This window comes from Trichoplusia ni, chromosome 5, assembly GCF_003590095.1.
Source record: "Trichoplusia ni isolate ovarian cell line Hi5 chromosome 5, tn1, whole genome shotgun sequence".
NCBI classification, from domain to species: domain Eukaryota; kingdom Metazoa; phylum Arthropoda; class Insecta; order Lepidoptera; family Noctuidae; genus Trichoplusia; species Trichoplusia ni.
In genome coordinates, this window is record NC_039482.1 from 6,007,031 (window position 1) to 6,030,289 (window position 23,259).

At 34.2% G+C, this 23,259-nt stretch overlaps 1 protein-coding gene across 4 annotated transcripts in view; it reads right to left on the minus strand.

Annotated features, from left to right (window-relative positions):
* The window catches only part of LOC113494203 (focal adhesion kinase 1), a 159,480-nt gene that overhangs the window by 68,033 nt on the left and 68,188 nt on the right, over positions 1 to 23,259 (minus strand). For 2 of the 4 annotated variants that reach the window (XM_026872421.1, XM_026872422.1), the window contains one exon: positions 19,713 to 19,778. The exons of the other annotated variants lie outside the window; for them this stretch is intronic. In XM_026872421.1, the coding sequence (XP_026728222.1) occupies positions 19,713 to 19,747 (35 nt within the window). In that variant the 5' untranslated portion in view covers positions 19,748 to 19,778. The remainder of the gene's footprint in view (positions 1 to 19,712; positions 19,779 to 23,259) is intronic. 4 annotated transcript variants of the gene reach the window in all.

A 23,259-nucleotide genomic window follows, 5' to 3' on the forward strand; every position in this document is an offset into this window, starting at 1 on the left:
GTTAGAGAAGACAAGTCTTGGGATAAGTGATTTTGGACCATTTGTAAACATCGTGACATAGATTATTGGAAAGAACTAAAATTTTGTATTTTGTGTTATTCGTTTTTCTAAAATTACCTCAAACAAAACTACATTAAAACATGAACACTCAATAGGGATGATGACAATTTTTTTTTCTAGTCTCCGTCTTGTAGTTTTTTGTATAATAATGGATACGTATTTTTTAATTTGTAGCGCAAACATAAATTGACCAAATTACAGTGAATGAAACTTACGCGTGACGTCACGATTGAGTATAAATTTCACCATATCGTTACGTCACAAGCCCCCTCTCCTAAACTTTAAAGCAATTAATCTTTGTCAATTCTAGTACCCAGTCATCATCCCTATTCGCACATATCTATACGTTCATAACTCTACAACTAGAACCAACGAGAGTTGGCGTTGTATCAATAAAACGTACAATTAATACGTCGTTAACGCAGGCATGCGAGGTCTAGACCCGGCTCGCATTTATTAAACTCATACTCGTACACACGCACGTTGCCTATTTATAAACTTTAGCCGTCTATCGGGTATTTTAAAGGTTTAATAGTACGCGGTATTAATTAACTCGGTGAACATAAACTGATGATATTATTGGCATGTATATTCGTACAGAGTTCAACTGATAATTTAACTGTGTTGTAGGCAAATTACTCTATAATAATATTGTATAATTTTTCACAATTGCACACTATGCTATCTAGCCTCAAACTAAACAAAGCTTTTATTATGAGTACGAGACAACTGATATACATAGTTTGACATCTCTAAATATATATATAATATAGATAAATTATACGCACAACACAAATAATCGTGCTCATCACACAAACGTTTGTCCGGGGTGGGAATCGAACACCGGACTTCCGGTATAGCAGAGCAACTTATCACTGGACAAATGGGAAGAGGACAAATTTGTCCAATAGAAGTAACATATACATATAATATATATTATTTTTGTTATTGCATCGGTCTTGCCGTCTGTAACATTTAATACACAAGCAGACCACACACAATAATATTTCCAATATGTATTGTCAATATTATTGACAATGTAGTTTTGTCAAATATCTTCATCAATATTATGGTGTTGCGCACGCGCAGTACTATTAACAATAGTAGTTCGGTATTAATATTATTGTGTTTGACATTTATTAACCGACTCTAAAAAAGAAGTTTTCAGGTCGGTCGGTATGGTTTTAGTGTTACTAAGGGTGAAAACAGAACAGTGCTCTCTTATATACCTATAGCCAGGACTGTCCGTCCATCTGTTACCAGTCCGTATCTTCTTAACTAGACAGTTGAAATTTCCAGAGGTGCATTGCAGGTTAAGCAACGTTTGTTACGGTTATAAATTTGACGGGTTACAAAATTTTTCCTAGTCCTGTTTGCACGGAAAACCTCAATCTTGCAAGTGCAACACACACTCAACAGACTTCTTTTTCTTATTTCATTATACATTCGATTTCTCTTGTATTTATTGCTTAATCCTGGCTATGCATCATATCATGTTTCAACCGACCTTGTTTATAGGGCAATACTTCATATTCTATAAATACCGTAGTAACCAAGAGTCAGTCTAACAGTAGTCTCGTAATGACTCACGTAAACATTGCTAATGCTCTCGCGAACGTTCACTTTTTACTAAGGACTGTGCACAGGACACGCTATGGTACTATCACCAAAGCGGTTGTCTAAGCTACTTTAGGTTCGGTGTCCAGTCTTGATTCTACCTTAACATGTGAAGTATGAAAGATAAAGCATATTTTATTCATTTAGTTGGTATTATAAGAAATCGGTGAAATGGGATTCGAACTCGCGACATTGAGGGGGGAAAACTTTTAAGGACTCACAAATTCATTTGTCCTGGGAACGACACGACCCACGACATTCTTTGACCGCGATCATTGTTTTTTCTTATTTATGGTTTAATAGCAACAAAATAATTCAGTATTTACATAAAATATAACTGTCTGCGATCACAGTTCATGATAGAACCTGGTGACAGACTAACGGACAGACACCGGAACATCAATAATAGGGTTCCATTTTAAACAATTTCGGTTCGGAACCTTATAAACCGAGACAATGAATCATTGATCAGATGATTTTAGCGGTAAATAAATAAAGCAACCAAAATGTGTTATCAATGATACCCATCCCTATAAATCCACTGAGGGTTAACAAGATTTCAATAAGTTAACTCATCGCAAACTAGGAAGTAATACATGAGTTATCACGCCCAAGTTGGGTCATGAGCATGACCCTAGCCTATACAAACGCAAATAAACTTAAAAACATCCTTTAAGTCTGACACAACAGTATATCTGAAAGAGAGGGACAGCATGACGTTTTAAAGGAACTAATAACAGACGTTTGAGGAAGCCTGTCATTTGCACTTGTGGAAGCGAGCCAGTGAATAACTGCATAGAGCGGTGTCTCTTTTCCACACCTGCTATTGTTTTACTAGTTAGTAGCTAAGCATTGCGCATTTAGGAGGGCATACCGCCACGTTCTAAAGTAAAAATATTCCGGGTGTGAGAGATATCGCTCTACGTAGAGCCTTGCGGTGTCACGCTTCCACAACCATAAAAAAATATAGATTTACAAAATCTAAAAACCCACGTTTTCAAATTTCATCACAATCAGTCCAGTCGATTTTATAGTTGTACATTGCATTGTCGTCGGGTTTAAAGCTACTCCAAAAATTCCAGCTCGCTAGCTTATCGGGAATTGCCTCAAAATTGGGTTGCAAAAATCCAACCGGATCGACAAACAAACAAAAAAGTGAGTGTATAAAAAACGTGGGAAAATACCACTTTAAGACGTGGTGGTAGACCCTATGTAGATGACCGTGAGCTGGTACAGATTTAAGAGTAAACAGTAAAGTTAACTTCAAACAAAACTTAATGCCACTAGCTTTTACGTTATCAAGAAGGTTTCAATATTGATGCATACTTTAAATGTTAAGAGGAAGATTAATTGTATGCCCTTATAAGGCTGTTTCTTGAGTGATACGGGACCAGTTTGTTATAAGTACTTTGTGGGTTGGAAGTAGGTGTTTACGCGATCTACATGTAGGTACAGGAGGTAATCTTAATAATGGGTAATTCATTCCGGCAGAATCCGTCACTCGATTCTGCCGACGCCACGCCGCGTCATTTCTATATTTATTGAGAAATTAATAAAAGATTTTATTTAACTGCAAGAAAGAGTAATGTTTTTTACGTGTTCCTTGCATCGTTAGCTTTGACGTAACAACCCAAATGTTCTTTGAAAGGCGACGTCAAAACGGATCAAAGATGGCGGCCATTTCGTAGCTTTTTTTTTGGAATACTCAATACCATACTTAATTCCAATAAAAGTTCTTAAAATTTTCTAATACCTAGTTTTTTTAACACAAAAGATTTTTCTTTAAGTCATTAAAACTTATTTCAGTAATTAACAACCACTCATACAAATTACCTCACAATTAATTCAAATATCTTTCTACTATCCATCGCTTAGCCTAGCTCTCACTGTGCTCCATCAGAACAATTCGTGAACACAGATCGTGACCGAACCTGAATAGGCAATACACACATGCAATAATTATAATGAATGTACACGCTTTTATAAGGCTTTTGTTAGTTCACTATTGGGCTTTGACTTTCCAATTAATTGTTTCCGTCCAGTGTTCTTGTTGCGATTGTTTTTTTTTTTAATGTAAGTAGGTGACCTCAATGGAAAGAATAACAAAAAGTTTTTGCTTCGTCCGATAGGCATTTGTTTCAGAATTTGCATTTGTAGTTTGATAATTCAATCCAAAAATGAAAATTGATAAGGAAGTCTTATGAGATTGGTCGTAAGGAGTTTGACAATGCTTTTCAGAGAATTGTGCATTTAGCTTAAGCTTGTAGACTTTGATTGCTTGACCATACTACAAAATTGGGACAAAGCAAATCATCTATTTCAGATTTTTGTCATAGTCAAATTAAAATGACATAAGGCATACCGATTTATAAATATGAGTCAATTTTTTTCTCATATAATAATCAAGGCTAACCACCGTTCTAAGTAAAACTCAAAATTGAACTATATCCTTAATTCTAGAATAGAATTCTAAACGCCAGATGCTACATCCTACTTAAGACCACTAAGTTCTTACAATTCGACCAAAACCCTTTCATTTAATATTAGCGGTGCGTCCTTCTAACAAATCTTCGGCTATATTACCAAACTTCGGTCGTCAGTTCTCACTAACGAAACTTTAACCAGTAAAATGTTCAGAATGCCCTTCACCCTATCTTAAAGTTGGGCTGTTGTATTGCGGAAACGAGATGCCACTCTGCAAAGTGTATGCGCCGTCTTGCTTACACAATATTAACAGTATTAGGTTTAGAGGTTTGTGGTAGACGCCAGAGTGTCGGTGGTCCAAAGTGCCGAAGTTTGGTGTCTGTAACTATTTATAGAAAGGACTTGTTTTATTGATGGCTATACTGTAAATTTTACTTTATCTTAAGACGTTTAAGAGGTATTTTTGTCTACCTTTACTTGACAAGAACGGAACGAAGTTTCATAGTATTCCTTGGTAAATATTTTTGAGGGTCAGGGCTTATGGGCAGTCAGAAGCTAGAAAGTCTGACAACAAATCTTACTATGGGGTACCGATTGGACTGGAATCCGACCCCAACATAGTTGGGAAAAGGCTTAGATGATGATGATGATGATGTTTTCTCTTAAATACTTGTTTTAGATAGATTAATAAAATGTGACAAAAATCTCATGATACTTTAAAGAACGGCGTTAAAGATAGGGTACAATCGATTTCTTGACTTCCAGCATTAAATGATGACACACACCACAAACCAAGTTCACGAGAACCTCGCGGTGATACACGACTTCTGATCACTAATCGTGTACGTCATCTAATTAAAAAGTAAACCTCCCATAAAGAGGTTCATGTCGGCTACCGACAAAGGAGTATTAAATCAAAGCATTAGCATAGTAAAGACTGGCTGGCTGTTATTACTGAACAGTAATATAAATATACTAGCTGTTGCCCGCGACTTCGTCCGCGTGGTTAGAAGATATAAGTTATGATTTATACCTGCCCTGTTTTCCACATTTTCTATTGTATCTTAACTCCTATTAGTCGCAGCGTGATGATACGTATCTTAAAACCTTCCTCGATGAATGGTCTATTCAACACAAAAATATTTTTTCAGTTTGAACCAGTAGTTCCTGAGATTAGCGCGTTCAAACAAACAAACAAACTTTATATATTAAGTATAGATTCGAATATATATTGAAGTTGTTAGATATTTAGGTTGGATAGTATTCTTAAATAAAAGCGTGGTAATTAAACCTTTTTACAGTTTTTACGTACAAACTCTCATTTCATTATAATTACCTATATAGCTTTTTCCTGGGAACCATGATAGCTACGCAGTTTATATTTTCGAAGATGAAGTATTTCTGATGCCGCCTTAACATAAATGAAAATAAAAATCATGGTTAACTATATTTTTTTACGGTCATAAATTTTACAAATCACTAGTTTTGTACTCAAATTTTGTTTTTCTTTGTCCCATTTGTGCGAGTCTAGCTTGCTCTTGACCGATTAAACTATCTACTACTAGTATAAAACTTCTCATAAAGTATAACCATTACTGAACCCAATTCTATATGCATTACAAAAACGATCAAAAAGCATCATTCCTTTAAAATATAGGACTCCGAAAGGTCAAGAAATGCAACATAGTTTTAAAATATTCGCATGTTTTACATATCAATGTTTATAAATAAACTACATACAGCTGATTACGTGTAATTAATATCTGGCCCCCTATCCACTTCTTCAAGTAATAACATATCAGTTATGTCTGTCAGTGGAAAAGAGATGCCGCTGTACAAAGTGTATTGCTATCTCGCTTCCACAACGGCAATAACAAAACCATAAGAGCTAGTCTGAGACCCTTTGAGATATAAATAGCGAAAGGATTGAAACTACTGAATGGGTTTAGACAAAACTTGGTAAAACGATAGTTTATAACCAAGATTTACACAGGATAGTTTTTGTCCCGATTTTATGTGATCATTTTCGCTTTGTAGCGAGCGAGCCCACGGGCAAAAGCTAGTATTACTATATAAGCTATATTTGAGATACAAATAGCTAAGATGTTGTTTCTACTTTTAATGGGGAATATGCATGTTTTTTTTTATATTTTTTATATGTTTCTACTAGTTATTACATTACCAAACATACAAATATCACGTCCAAAATATAAACTATTATGCAAAAAATTAAATATTAAAATCGCGATCAATTTAAACGCGGCCATTTTGGCGCGCTTGCTCGTGACGTCACCATTACACGAGTTCGATGTCAACAGCAAAGTGATTGGTTTACAAAATTACCAAAAAATAAATAAAGTGATGTTTACAAAACCATGAAAATAAATATATACATACTATAACTAATTTACCTCGCAGCTTTTACTCCTCTGAGTTCAGCAGACGTATAATCTGGATTTGAAGCGAAATACGTGGCCATCATAAACACGTCGATTTTCGGAAGATTATCCGACTGCGCTTTTACGAAACCGGTTTCAGTCATTCTCTAAGTCCTTCTTCACAATTAATTAATATTTTGAACACATAAAACTATTAACTTAAGATAAAAAAACAGCGACACAATACAATAACAATTATTCCTCCAAAAAGAAACCATACAAATAGCTTGTTGACAGCAGACGTCTCGTGTAAAACTGACGTCACGTTTTGTTCCACCAATAGTGTTGCGTTTCGAAAATTTGCGCGGTAATTTCAAAACAGCCACTTTTTGATGATTAAATTTCATTATTAAATTAAAATAAATTCTAAAAATAATTGTATAGTGTGTTTTCAGTAGCAATAAATATTACAAAAAAAAATATTTTGTCCATATTTAAGTCACGTGCATATTCCCCATTTTCGCAAACAACTGGTTGCCATGGAAACCGAGTGTCATTAGTATTATTGCAGAAATGAATAGTGCAAACGTTGTTGTTTTGTTTTATGATTTGTCTGCAGAATTGTGCTGGTTGAGTTTTGTTTGCGTTAGGGGTATAGTTGAGTAATTACTCGATAAATGTGGGACTAGTTGAGTTCTGCGGTTTTGCCCGAGTAATTTTCATTTTTGAAACGTTTTTACAAGAGATGTAGAAGAATTTTGGATTAACAGGGAAATACTTAGAAGATTTTAATTTAAAAAAATATTTTCGACATTATTCAGTAAAAAAAGGACAAATCGTTCGTTGTACTCAACCAAATATAATATTGTGCCTTATTTCTTATTTCTACCTGTACCAATCATAATAAATACTTGAATCTCTTACTGCTTTTTATATAAACCTTACGAATAAAAACAATTCTGTTATTGTTGATGACTTAATAAGTAAATTTATGTATGTGTATAACTTTAACGTTAAACCAATATATTATAGAACAAAAACTTCAAAAAATACACAGTCTAGTAAAACTTTCGCCGTCACACAAATCCAGTTCACTCCGAAGCCCCGATATCCCGGATCATCACAGTTTAGTATTCCTGAGTCGTCGCCGTCGTGACTCAAATGCACTGCGATCAGACTGGACTCTATATCGGCTAGCTATCGAGTCTGCGGACCTTTTTAGACTCATTTTCTGACTGAATGGGTCAGGTACATTCTGAATAAAATTTTCAGCCCCTATATATCCATCAGTAGATAGTTATTTGTACCTATATTATAAGAAACCAGTCAAGTGCCTGAAACAATAAATTGCCTAATAATACCTCAAATTAATTTATCACACACCAACGAATTCATGACCATACCAAACGTTATTAATGAGTGTTTCTTTGTTATAGCTGCGGCAATAATACGTCATTAGTTTTAAGCTTCGTCAGAGGCCTACGGCAGACTTAAACTTGGTACATCAGCCAGACGAAAGAGAGTTTACACCATCATCTTACTTGGTACCTGGGTACCAGCTACTATGACTAAAGCCACTACAGTTTAAAATCCACAGCTCAACTATGACAAACGCAACTATTTTCCATAACAAGGAACTAGTCTGAATACGACATCAGCTAATTCCAAGTCACCACGATTACGTAGAACATAAGTCACACCAACAAATGTGACGTCATAGTACAAAACAGTTCATTTCCAACAATTGTGCAAACACACGTCAAACGAAACGTCTCCGTTCAAGTAAATCCATTGAATTATAATGAATATGTAATGCTAAGTAAATAGATGGTAATCGATGTTTTTCCGACACAGCCAGCAACACAGCGGCAATCATTCCACAATTAGTAAGAAATAGATGAATTTGTCAGACACAATGATTATGAGGTCAGAAGGTTCAATTTTGACAAATATAGAAATTGAAAATGATGTCAAGATTGAATAAATATTATAAAAGGTTGGATTTTTGCTGTTCTAAATAACGTTGAAGAAATAATTTTCCTATATTTTGAAAAAGTAAATAACAAGCAAAACGTCTAAAACCAAGTTAATAAGTTATACTAGCGCATTTATTAATCAATGCTTAAATTTTATGAGTTTTTCGCTGTCTAAAGCTTAGGATAATTATTTAATCGAGAAAACTCTTAAAAAGTAAGGATAAAATAATGAAAAACTGAAATTGCCGTCTAAAATATTAAACGTATTTGCCCATGAAATTCCCTCAAGCGAAAAATATATGAAAATATTTGAAGCTTCTCAACAAGAGTGGTACTTCTGTATCTCATTACATCTTGATTTATTAAGTTGTCAATACGAATGAGGAAACAACACTAATGATATTAGTAAACGTACGATGAATGGATAATTAATAATTATTTGCTGTTATTTTATCCCAGGTTAAGGATAAATCTATAGTTTTTGGAAAACAGACAATTATATACCTATCGGTAATCCCTCATTTAAACTATGACTTATGTAATACCTGCAGGTTTACTCCTAACATAATCGTGTTTCGTTTAAGATCGAGTAGGTACTGGAACGCAACACTAGCGCCAATACATGCAGTGGCACAAATTGGAACTACGCTGAATCGATTAACAACAGCACATTTTTTTCTTCGAATACCATAAAATTGTTATTTAATTTTTCCAATTCGTCACTCCAAATTTATCGTTATTTTATATATTCCTTAGTGTCCCTACCTTTTGTAAATGTTGTCATTGGCCAAAACTAACCGTGAAGAGACAGAAAAAAAACAGCGCTTTTAAATACAACATCGCTAATCGATCTTGGCTTGGTTAAATAGTACCAATTTAGGATCGAATCATATTCAAAACATAACCCGAAACTTTCAGTAGTACCTAACCGTGCTGTATTAAAATACGCTGGTATAGCATTTCTTAGGCTGTGTTCGCCTACAAAAGTTAGATAAGTCTGCTTTGTTACTGGTCTGGACTATTATAATGAGACTTGCATAGTTTTAGTGACATTTGGTGAGTTAGTCAAATCTGAGCTCAAAATCATTGCATTAATATCTTCAATAAAACATAAATTAAAAATTTAAAAACTCCCGACCCAAATTAGAACCATGCAGAGAACTAGTCAAGATAAATTAAATGAGCCCAAACTCGATGGTATACCAGGGATGCGTCTCCTAACTTCGAGCCCTAACAGCAGACCTGTGACCTTGAAGATCTGAACCGATTTCCGCCAAATATAGCCAGCCAAGAACAGTCTCGACTGATATTACGACTGTTATAGCGGCACCCGAAATACATCATCTGTGGTTATTGTTAAACGTCTTGCTATCATGGTTCGTAAGACATATTATAAATTGATTCTAATTACAATACATTATAATGTGATAATGATTAAAAAGGGTTTTATTTAGAACATGCTAAGCATAAAGATAAATTACATTTTATTAGAAGCTATTATTAGTCTAAGATCAAGAAATAGCTGTCTAATTTCTAATTGCTCAGAATTAAACTGGATTGTTAAAAAGTGATAGGTAGTTAAAATTGAAACAAACTCTGTTCTATCATTTGGCAGGTGTTGGGACTTAAGATAGCCTTAGCATGCAATGAAATAAAGTTGGTCACTATCAACCAAAACAAACAACCCGAATTACATAAGCAGCTTCATAACCCCAGAATCGATTAACACCAACAATTAACGATTATTGATTACACATTAAATTAACTCGACACATAATACAACAATAGATCATCAAAACAATCTACCAGCCGGCCATCTGATATTCTAGGCGTGGGGTCAACGACTTTTGTAGCCAAAGAGTAACTTCGCAGATACGAAACTCCTTTGTAGTTCGAGTGGTCACTCCAAGTTTTCCCATTTTGTCGAACTGTTTCAATATGGAGTTTGAAGTTATGTGGATTCGATATGTGTTGGTTATAGTGATTTTTAACACTTAGGTTATGTACTCTTGTGTTCGAATTTGTTAAAGGTACACTATTCTTAAAGAAAGCCTAAAGTATGCAATTTGAAAGTAATTTATTTTATTCAAATAAAAAAAATATAAAGTTTCAAGCGATTAGGTTTTTAGACAAAATATTTATTGCACACCACACAAGTACAGGATTGGATACAAACAAATAGTTACAAGGTGTCACAATGGGCGGTCTTATCACTAAAAGCATTCGCAGATTTGTATTATATTAAAAATACCTGCATTTCAATCTAGTAATTTCCAAAGCTTTCAACAACAATTTCTCTAACTTATCCATTTGCAACATTCCTACCAATTTAATAAAACAATTAACTATTACTGGAACAAACTAAAACAACTGAACTACAAGCAACTCAAACAAACCAACATTCCATAATCCATTAGGCATAATTACATAGACATAATACAATTCAAAGGAGTGTCCTCTCTTCAATTACGAGTTGGCTGTTCTATGGCCGGGCAAGTGCTTCACTGGCGTTATGCCAGTGCGCGGCCAATTTTATTAAAAACTGTCTAGTATTGTTCCCATCTGTTGCATTTATATACACGTGTGATCATTTATGTTTAAATATTCGATGACGTATTATCTTTACTTTAAGTTGGCTCTTTCGGTGTATCATATTTTTCGACAGGATTTTCAGACAGGAATAATTTTCCATTTCATTTAGAAACTATGTTTACAGTGCATAATGCTATTTCTCCTTGGGAACTTATCGAAGGATTTCCTTTAAAAATTAACACTTCGTAATATTTTTTAGAATAGAATGAAGACCTTTCGTTACTAACTAAAACAAATCTTTAGTTCAGTCATCAGCTTACTACGTCACTTGAAGCTTTTTGTTAATCCGAAATAAGAAGAATATCAAGCTATTTTTATTAACTAACTAACTGACTGTCAATTGAGACATTTACTTTAAACCTAAATTCAGAACAATGCTCAATCCTTGTCTAAATGGATCAGTCAGGCCCAGCAGTGGGTAACGTTTAGACTGGTACCATTAAACACAAATTATTTCTCCAATATTCAACAGAGTCGTATAAACGTTGTTTTTCGACTGATTACGCAGCGATAATAATGTACACCGCCGCCAACAGTTGAGTGATTTGTTAATTAGTAACGGCACCGTAATTATGTGCAAACTGTGTTCGCTACTGTATCGATAGTTCATTCGTTTATTAATTAAGATGAATTATACAATTCCGACATTTAGTCAAGTTCATTAACAATTGAATTTTCACTATTATACTTTTGTTGAAGTGTTTTTGTCTATGTGAGTGATAACTGAAATCTATTTTTACCAAATGTAGAGTTGGCACATAATATAGAAAGAACTTATTGTGAGGTTATCTTAAGATGTGTTTTGGACTTGAATTCCCACAGTTTTAGGAGTCTGCTACTTCTTTTAAAGTAAGACTTTCTACTGTGTATAAGGCAGTTCTACGCCTTCGTGGCATAACAAATGGAAAAACACTGAAAGAGAAGAGAATACTGTGGTACTATCCGGTAAGATTAATCTCTACCTTGCCCAGAGCGGATAGAGTCCATGACAAATAAAATATTTCAAGAAAATCACAACAAAATTAATTAAATAAATTTCCTTAAAATACTGAATAAGCTATCAGAAAACTTTTAAGAATTTATACAAAAATACGTCCTAAGAGAAAACTGTTGTAATTTCTACATCTTTCATTTACGCTTTCCTAACTATTGATGTTAACGATACAAACAAATCGCGCACTAGTTTCAAAAGTGTTTGTGATGACTTGAAGTGTTTCCGTAATGTTTATGTAATCCCTACACACATACATCGAAAGTGTTTTGTATGGGGAAACAAAAACAGCCATGTGTTGACACGGTTTAGAATATAGGACTCTTGCATTAGTTTAGGAAAGAGTTTGAAAGCTGTTTGAAACATTTTATCCTCAAAATCTATTCTAATATATAAATCTGAAGAGTTTGTTTGAACGAAAATATTTTTGTGTTCAATAGACCATTCATCGAGAAAGGTTTTAGGCTATATAACAACACGCTGCAACTGAAAATGTGGCAAAAACGGGGAAAAATATTCATCTTCGAGGGGTCCTATTCTAAAATTCCTAACTTATATCTTCTAACCAAAAGTAATTGTAAATTGATTTGCTCTCACCTATCCCTATTTTCCCAAGTTTTTTTTTATACACCCACTCTTTCTTGTTTGCTTGTTTTTCATTCCGGTTGGATTTTCGCAACTCAATTTGAGGCACTTCCCGATAAGCTAGCGGGCTGATATTTTCAGAACAGCTTCAAATCAGATGAAAATGCAATTTACATTAATGAAGCTGGAATGATTTTGAAAATAATTGAAAGGATATTTTTGAAAATAAAATCGATTGATTGATAAAAATCTGTTTGAGTACTCACCAGCAAATTTGTTTGTCAGCCACCAACGAAGTTATGACCGCAGCAACAGTGCTTAACATATACGGGGCCCAGCACCCTACTACCTGTTTTTGTTCGACTCGGCAGTCGGGTGCTGGGCTCCGAATATATTAACCTTTATCTTCATTTGTAGGACTTGTTGTTATACTCGAAGCCGCACTAGAAAAATCACTGAAAATTTCAAACATTAACTGTCACGGTTCATGAGATACAGCCTGGTGATGGAAGAGCGGACAGACTGAAGGACACGTACACATAGCGGGCCTCCATTAATACGCTTCCATTTGTATGCCTAAAAAGTTCACAGATCATAAAAATGTAGCCCGAAAATTTTAGTGATTCTACTAAAAACCCTTAGTAACAACATCTTTCTTCTAATATATAAAATTCCCGTGTCACGATGTTACTTACCGTACCGTACCGTTGTCCTCTGAAACGGCCTGAGGTAGGTCTGAGAATCAACCAACATCTATAATCATAATATAATCATTTGGCAAAATACAGTTACTAAGAGTATATAAGACAGTCTGTCATAAACATTCAGTTGTTTAAGTATCGTTCAAATATTTTGTACCGTGACACCCACGCTCGCATTGTCTGCCCATTCCGTTCCCAGAAATGATAAGTCCTTGTAAATTATAGCAGTTCCATTCAGTTTTGATGGCTGGACCTTTATTTATTACTTATAAAGGTGAATACTAGATTCGGTCATTACATAACACCCTGTAAGTAAACTGTTCTATTGCTGGCCAAAGACTTTTTCTTGTGGAAAAGCATTATAATAATCTTTCAAAGATTTATGAAGTATGTTCACGTATATGTTCAATTATGTTCACAAAATTATCATTATTTATTGTAAAAAGGCACATGGTACGATTTCCAACACAACAATTTGCAGATAGTTTGTCTGATGGATCGATTTTGATTATCCTTAATGTTTTTGGGCTTAGATAGAGTTAAGATAAGAACTCTTTTAAACTAAATGTTTTCCAAAGGAACATAAGATTTCGTAAATTTTTAACTTAATGATCTATAAACGTAGCGCTTTTCCGAATCAAAATTGATCCTTGTAAAATTAAATCACTACTTTATTATATCGCAAAAATATCGTCGAAATCTCGTAAAAGAACGAGCCTTTACTGATAAACTCGTCATATAATACAAGCCATTGTAGGAGGGTTCATTCAGTTAAACGCGAGCGGTTCAAAGATTACATTATGATTGAAGCGTGGGCGTAGTGCAGGCCTTATCGCGTGCCGCCACGTTACGTAACCGATACACTAGGGATGGGAAAATATTATCGATGTATCGATATCATTTATGGTAATTAAAAAATATATGGTGAGCGCGTTGGACTATAATATGATTAAATGCTTAGTAATGTGTGATAAAGAAGACTTAGAACCCTTGTTTGTTTACTAAATTATTCGAATCTTATTAGATAGTTAATAAATGAGACAGCATGTCTGTGATTCCGTGGTGTACTAAAGAATATTCTAATCTAATCTAGACTAAAACTGCCGCTGATAGGTAGGAACATAATATGACCAAAACCAATAATGGAAAACGTGAACATTATAATAAAACCGTATAGGCAAACTGTCACAGATGTAAGGAAAGCTTTTTACCCGATTGCAATTATTTCAACACAACAAATACACCAACATATCTCTTACTCCCTAAATTCACTCAAATATTAAAACATTTTCAACAAAAGCAAGCCAAAATCCGACTTAAAAGCCTTAGTACAGTTAAATAAATGGGTCTCTAAATCAAACTGCTTCCCTCTAACGCATAACATTTAAAATTGTGAATAGTGCTGGCACGGATTCAGAAATATAAATCAAGCTGAGCTAAAAATTGCAATACTGCATGCATCGTAACCCATATAGCTAGAACAAGTGACCCATTTTTGCAAGGGAATTTACAAATGCGCTGAAAATGGGTAGAAATTTATAACGGGTTAAAGTTATGAGCTAGATTGTAATGCTTTGTTGGACTAAACAAAACAATTCTACCTATGTTAAAGTGAAGGTTAATGGAGATTGTTTTGTTTTAGAGTCGTAGTTAAAGTAGAAAATATCGAAAAATTAATTTAGATATGCAAAAAGGCTGGAAGCTCGACGACATAGCTTGGGATTAGAGGCGCAACCAAGTTTGTGGACATGAATAAAAATTGCAGTCGTTTAATATAAAATATTGCTATCTACTAACATCAGAAGATGATTACAACACAACTTTGGAAAAAGCTCAACATAACTGTAAAGGTCCTTATTATTGATCATTACTCACTATTTAAGAATTGAAATGAGCATTTAAAACAATTATTTAAATTAAACGTAACTTATACAACAATTAACATACGCAACATTCTTCAACATCTTGTTCCGTTCATTGTTTTAACATCCATGACCTACGTCTGCACTGGGCATAATGCCATCTTAGAAGGCCGAATGCCCACTTCATCATGCAACGCCATTACAACTTCTTTTGTAAAATTGAATCTGCAACAGGCATTCAGACCACACACTAAAAATCGATAAAAGACACCCACGATAGCGCCTCGGGCGTTAAATCTCAATCGGTTCGTTTCATCGACAAACACTGGGAGTTATCGATAAATCGTCGCACAACACTACGATAATTGACAGTTCGTAGTTTACGAGTGTTTAAAAATCGGTACGTTGTAAATTATGCGGTATATTGTCACTGTTTTTGGGTATATTTCGTAACGAAATGGTATTTTATTTCTTTATTCTTTAATGTTTTGTGAATGATTTATTTTTGTGTCTCACGGTAGCATTATGTAAAAAGATATGTTTCTCATTAAGATTCTACGATAAAACAAAGATAAAATATCACATATTTTAATAAACTTTAGACATTACAGGGCTAAGCTACGTAACTTATTGAAAAGGATTCTCAACTTTTCGTTCTCGTCTATCATCATTAAAACTATAGCTATGTGACTTGTCTCTCAAGGAATTATGATACTAATCTATCACTGGAAGCCAGTCTATCAATTCACAACCAAAACTGATATAGAAATCTATTTCAAATCAAGCTCACTGCACCTAACATCAGCTAGCAAGGCAGGACTTGCGTACGAGGAAGCGAGATGGAACTATAAGCCACATATAGCGACTTCTCGCTTCTACAACAGCAACTGTCCTTTAAAGTCTCATAGTACAGGTATAGGAGTTAATTATCATAGGTATCGGTTCAGGGTGCATGTATTAAAGGGGAGGAAAATGAGGAAATGCAATATCCGAGCGGCAACCGGCAACCCGAACGGGGATTCAGGCAGGCAATTAATACCGCTATTGCAGAACGTACGGCAATCACTGGCGCCCTTGTCGACGTGTATTTGAGGTTATCGGGCGCTAAATTAACGTATTTCTTCTTGTGTAAGGAAGTTGTTGCTGTGAGGTTTTGAAATATGGATATTGTTGTATCACCGTCTCCCGTTTCGCTTCCAAAATTGGCATGCGCTCCTAAAAGTGCCGAGTACAAAAGAAGTGTGTGAGGTTAGGATAGTTATAAATATATAGTTAGCAACGCAACGTTTTCTATATTTATATATTAGAATATGTTTAGCATGTTTGTTATTGCACTAGAATTTCACCAAACGTGATTTTAAAATCGATTTATCGAGTTCATCCGTTGATAAAATGTTGTTGTCGGAATTAGGACATGTCTTTTCTAGTAACATAAAGATAATCGTACTAATTAGACTACTAGAAAGATAATAACTTGACTTTTCTTATCAACCTTTATGGGTAAACTGCTCACAAACTAAATAAAATGTTTTGAAAACAATTCTTTTGCAGAATAGTCGGCTGTTTGCGTCACGACGAGGCGTGGGATTTAACTCCATTATAATTCTATTGCCATCAATAAAAACTATGAATTATAATCATTTAACAAATAATGACTTATTATTCTCATGTACTTGTACCACTTCATAATTTGCGTTTTTAAATTATGTTGACGGGTTTGTTGAACGTATAATTCTATGATTATTTTTATGTTTGAGTTTCTATTTGTGCTAAAATATCTATTATCAAATTAAATTTGTAGTGTTCATGTTATTTTTAATAACCTGCTATTTGACGTAGTTTTTAATTATGCGGCATTTTTTTATATAAAAACCTCTTCCATAATGAGGCATTCAATTCACATGCAGTAGACACCCAGACTCGGACCAATAATTCTATTCCATGCTTGTCCTAGCCCCTTTAGAATCCGCGATACCTACGATACGCACAGCGGGTTTAGCGCGAGGACCTTTAATTATCACATTTTACAAAAACATAAATACTAATTTCACTAAAGGAGGGGTAATGTACAAGACGATAACAAATTCCCGTATAACGTCATATTCACAAGAACATAATCGTTTCAGAAGTCACGTAACTACATGGAAAACTATAGGAAATCTCCTTTTCTCCGTCATAATCCTTTATTAAGCCATGAAAGCTTTCAATTCCACATTCAAGTTTAACAAACAAGATTATGACGTAAAACAGAAGTTTGACACGTCATCCTGTATATATTTCATTCGAAACAACTTGTTAAAGTAAAATACATTTTAATTTCAAGCAGTTAAAGTCGAAATTGTTTTGTTTGCACGTTAAATATTTTTGTTAGGGAAAATTAAGTTTTATTGTTTTGTAACAGAGTTGAATTTTAAATGGCAGTGTGTGTAATTATTTTAGGGTTGTCAAAAGTTTATGTTGTCTGTGATGTAAATTTTGTTTAGAATATGGAGACGTTTAACAAGTTGAGTATGTACATATGTTTCGTTCAAATTAAATTTGTTTTGTAATCTTTTGCTACAGTCCTTATAGAATAAGGAGGGTTAAACGGGATGCTTCTGGGTAATATTGAAATATGAAATCATTTATTATTAACATTAACAACTAAAATAATGTCAATAAAAAAATGGTTCTTATCAACAAGACAAAATCTGTCGCATAAGGTATACCTACCTATAAATACTAACATAAAAACGAATTATAGAAGGCACCTAAAATTAAATAATTAATATGCAAGGAATGCGTTACATATTATTAGTCAATTCAAAAGCTTTTTACAATAAATTTCACTTTTAATTTATACCCTTCCACAATCAACCTTTAAAATTGGTACAACCATAAACGAAATTACTGCAAACTGTAATTCCTATCAAAATTACAGAAATTCATTAGTCTACTAATAAGTAAAGCGTGTTTCTAAAATACAGTCAAACACGCAACATTGAATACTATCCATCACAGCTAAGGGTGAAAACTGTTTATCAAAGGGAATTAATTAAAAAGCCTCATTACTAAGCAATAGAGTTCAAATTCCCTTGCAGCGCTGGTTGATTGGAGTTAATCACTATGTCTACCAAACATTGCAGCGAAACATGTTTACCAAAGGTTAATGCAGAAAACATAGACCAGGTAAAGTGTAGAGGCGATCTATCTAGCCTATATGTGAGGCAAATTGCGTCCGAATCCGTTCAGTGGTTTTTGAGTAAAAGTGTAACAAACATCCATTCATACTTACAAACTTTCACGTTTATAATATTAGTAGGATGGTTAATAAAAGATGGTTAATAAGTGGAGGCTAAGCTATAACCGCATAAGTGATTCGATCACAGGTTAAGCTATGCTTGACGCGGTTGGTCCGTAGATGGGTGACCATCTTTGTCATAACGAGTTCCTCCGTGTTTCGGAAGGCACGTTAAATTGTGGGTCCCGGCTGTTATTCCTACATCTTTGACAGTCGTTACAGGTAGTCAGAAGCTTGAAAAAGTCTGACAGCTAGTCTAACCAAGGGGTATCGTGTTGCCTAGGTAACTGGGTTGAGGAGGTCAGATAGGCAGTCGCCGAAACCGGTTGGACTGGTAGCCGACCCCAACATAGTTGGGAAAAGGCTAGGCCAATGATGATGAGGATGGTTAATAAAAGTGTGATTCGTCAAAGAAGGCTAGATTAATAAAAATTGGAAAGAAGACAATTATACCAAATGGTGTGACTAACTAGGCAACAAATGCAATACGACTGCCCTATTTATTACTTTTCAGTTCTATAACCAAAACATTAGCGTTATATTCCTAATACGGCCGGTTGACATAAATTTAGCATATAAAATGTCTAGATAAAGGTAAAATATAGACATTAGGTATCACACAATTGGCCCATAAGAGGAGGTACATTATTTAGTGTCAGTAAAACCATGTTTTAACACTGAGAGCAAGCTTAATGGAAACACACCCTTGTCGTAATTTATCCATTTAGTTATAGGTAATCAATTATTTTGATAAGCTTATTGATTTTCCACTAATATGTTTATAATAAGATAATTAATTTAGCTGTAGGTACGTGTGTCGCTGAACTCCTAAATGGCTGGACCGATCATGCTTTTGTTTGCTAGTTAAGCGCCCTGCAGGGTTTATATTAACAAATAGAAGGAAGAAATTATTGCTGTTTGCTTTTAATATGTATGTATAATGTGTATTTGTCTTTTGTTTCATAATTTGTGTAATATTCTAATCGATTGAAATAATTCGCATTACTACGATTTACTTCTCTCTTACGTCTTATACTGAAAACTAGCTTTTCAGCGTGATTGTATATACCTAACCACTTTCCGTTCAAATTAGTAAGAATGCTAAATGTCATTTGACTAAGCAATTAAAGTAACTTTGCTGTAATTGTGGTGTATTTTAGAAATTGAATATGATCTGTTTTCTTGTTACTATAAACATTGAACCTCCACCGTGGACGACACAAGTATAACATCGTGTTCATCTTACCATTTGAGAGAGAACCTCACTCGCTTACTTAGCATGCCATACGCCTAACTACTGTACGGTGCTTACCTGGAAAATAAAAAATAGGTTTGTTTTTTAGTTTGCACTAGAGAACAGTGAAGAGTGGAGAGAAAAGGCTTTTGTCCAATAGTGGGACAACATGAGCTTATAATTATAAAAAAGTTTAGATTTATTACAAAATTTTGAATAAATTACAATACGTTGATTTTTTACATATAAGAATCATCGAAATGACAAGAAGAAAAAGATTGACAGATACGAGAAAATCATTTGTATAAAAGTCTTAATAAAAATAAACCTGAGATTGATACTTCTGCAAAAGAAGGTTACGCAATGTTTACATATATATTTTAAATTTAAAACAGCAATAGTAAACAGACACAGGACAATGCCTATCCATAATTAAAACAATACAAAAAAGAAAACAAAACATTCATAAAGAATACCTTTACAAACAAACAATTGAAATTTGATTTCCAATCATTATGCTCGGTCTCCCAATTAAAACATTCGGAATATTCAAATCGAAAACAAACGGCTTGTTATAACCTACTTCAATTTACATAGGCCCAAACAGGACGATTAAACAGTCAAAACAAAAAATATTTTTTCTTAAAGCCGTTGCGTTAAAAAGAGATGGTTATATTTGTTTGTATAGCTGTGTCTCTATCTTTACTCGAACATAGCAATGTAATTTATATATCTTTTAAAAATAAATGTCAGCTAAGTTTGCATAACCATTGCTGTCAATTAATATTGTTAACATTAAGCTAGATTCGCAATTGTGTCCACAAGAGTATGTTCTGACTCCTGTTATTTTAAAATTTTACTGCAGGCTACATCTGTCTCTATGGCACACTTCATGAATTTGTCTTTCTTACATTCAACTTGATCTCCTACCTTGAATGTCGATTACATTGGCTTCGAATATCTGTTTATTTATTCTATGGAAAATCCCCAATCCAAAAAACTTTCCAATCAGAATTAAAATATGAAGGTAGAACGAGCAACATCTTCTATCAAGACGAACGCCATCTCAGTCTGCCCGTGACCATGATACCCGCAAAGGTTTCGAAACGTCGGGAACTAAAATCTAAAATTAAACCGCGATAAAATCCGTAAAAGTAGTTTCATTTCAATGTCTAACATTCGCGTAAACCTAAGAAACCAACTTTCCCAAAATCATCAACACAAATGTATAGAAGGTCTGTTTATTCATGAAAACGTGTGTAAAAGCTCCGCGGTTCACACGCATTTGCCGTCACCACGTTAACAAAGGGAGCTCGGATCACAAAAGGGAAGCCATGTCAAAACGAACATCATTAACTGAAACGGGGGAACGTAAACAGAGTGGAACATAACCAGTAACTGGATAAGAGGAGAGCGGGCTTTTGTGGACCGTTTTAATAGTTTAAATAGTGTAGAGCGGTTTTTTAACGATTGCACTGCCAATGTCATTTGATTGATTGGAGAGATTACAATGTATCAAAGTAACGAACTATCATAAATGCAATCTTTGCCTTTAATAAATATGGTCCGTGAAGCGTATGTTTTGGTTCTCGTGATGCGAAAAACATAACCAAATGTTGTTCCATAGTCATAAAATGCAATAATAATTGTTTGCAATTGAAATAAAAGATTCGATACTAGACTAAATGTTTTTTTTAGAGAAATTTCTAACAAGTTCAGATACTCATTATTGATAGGCAAAAAAGGAGTTTATTATTAACTAGCTGTTGCCCGCGACTTCGTCCCCGTGGTTAGAAGATATAAGTTATGATTTATATCTACCCTGTTTTTTTCCACATTTTCCACTGTATCTTCGCTAGTATTAGTCGCAGCGTGATGGTTTACAGCCTAAAACCTTCCTCGATGAATGATCTATTGAACACAAAAAGAATTTTTCGATTTGAACCAATAGTTCCTGAGATTAGCGCGTTCAAACAAACAAACAAAGAAACTCTTCAGCTTTATATATTAGTATAGATTTACATTTAAAAAAAAACAGTTTTTCTATTGATATCAGTGAATAACTATGTATGATCAAATGTCCTACTTTCAAAAAAATACTGTACGAAAAAATTCAAGTGTAACCATATATTTTGACTCACTGAAAAGTACTTCACCTTTCTTCACATACGACTGATATTGAAAAACTTTTCTGAAACCCTTCAAAGCGTACTCAAACTGACATGAATGCAACGATTCCCGGGTGAAAAGCGAAAACTATGAATGGATGCCTGCACGTGACATCCCTTTTCAACATACGTATCTGTAATTTTCTCTTTCTTTAGAAAAATCGAGTGTAGTAAATGACGTTTTATTTAAAGACATTTAACTGCATACCATATTCCAGTGTAGACAAGAACCAGTGAGTTAATTGTTTAAAGATTCTATGATTTAAGCTTTGATTCATTGGACAGTTGGTAACGGAAAATTTCGCAGCCAGCGTGATGTCCAATGCTCAATACCTATTCCACTGCTTCACAAATGGCTTTTGTGCAGCTGAGTTTTATTATGTAACAAAAGGTAAGACAAAAAATAAAGTTGGAGTAAGACTCGCGATTAATGACAGCTCTATACAAATAGTCTAAATAGAAACTTATCGGTTGGGTTACAAATAAGTATGTATCTAGTATTTAGCTTTCGAGTAAAACCTTTAGACTGAATAAACAACTTTCGTCAACTTGCGCTTTATCATTGCTATACGGAATACGGCAGGCGTACGGCATATATAGCGTGGTCTCTCCACAATATTACTTGCTTCAGAAAAACCGTCTGGGTCTCTTATATTTTTGTAGAACAAACTTGTACAATTTCTCCACGTTCTCCCGTAACGAGGTAGCGGCCATCCATCGTCATAAGTGCTGCCTTTCTAGAATATTCTCCTTCCAAAGGTTGTTTGTTTTCCATTTTTTACGTCGCCAAGTCAACTTCGTACGTACTGTATAGATATAGACCGTATTTACTACTTTCTTTACAGTAAAATTTTGTAGCTTTTTGTGGTCTGCAACTAAATTTGAAATGCTAGTAGATTGTGTCGGTTTTGGCGCTCTAAAAATATACTAATACTTTTTATTATTGTAACGATGCCGATGTAATTTCATAACTTCTTGGACGAGATTTGCGTCACCGTAAATATACTTCTACTGTGTCTAAGTCTAGGTCTGTAATGAATTAATTCATATTAGCCTATACTAAGATAAAAAGTCACTGACAGTGTACAAAGCAGGTTATAGTTATTATTATAACTTTGGTGAGGCTGATTTATAATTATTTATGTAATAATAATTTATTAAGGCGTGTTCATCGGAATAATCCGACCAGTTTTGGGCCCTCAACCAAATGTTATTTGTTTGTAAAAAGGCCGAATAATAAGTTTCAGACCGATAGACTTTATTTGAAGACGGTCAATTCAAGTTACCTACTAAATGGTCACACGTCATTTTTTTTCCAAGTCACTCAACCTGCGGATCCAATAAAATCGGTGAATAATGACAATTTATGTAATTTCCTTATATTATTATTT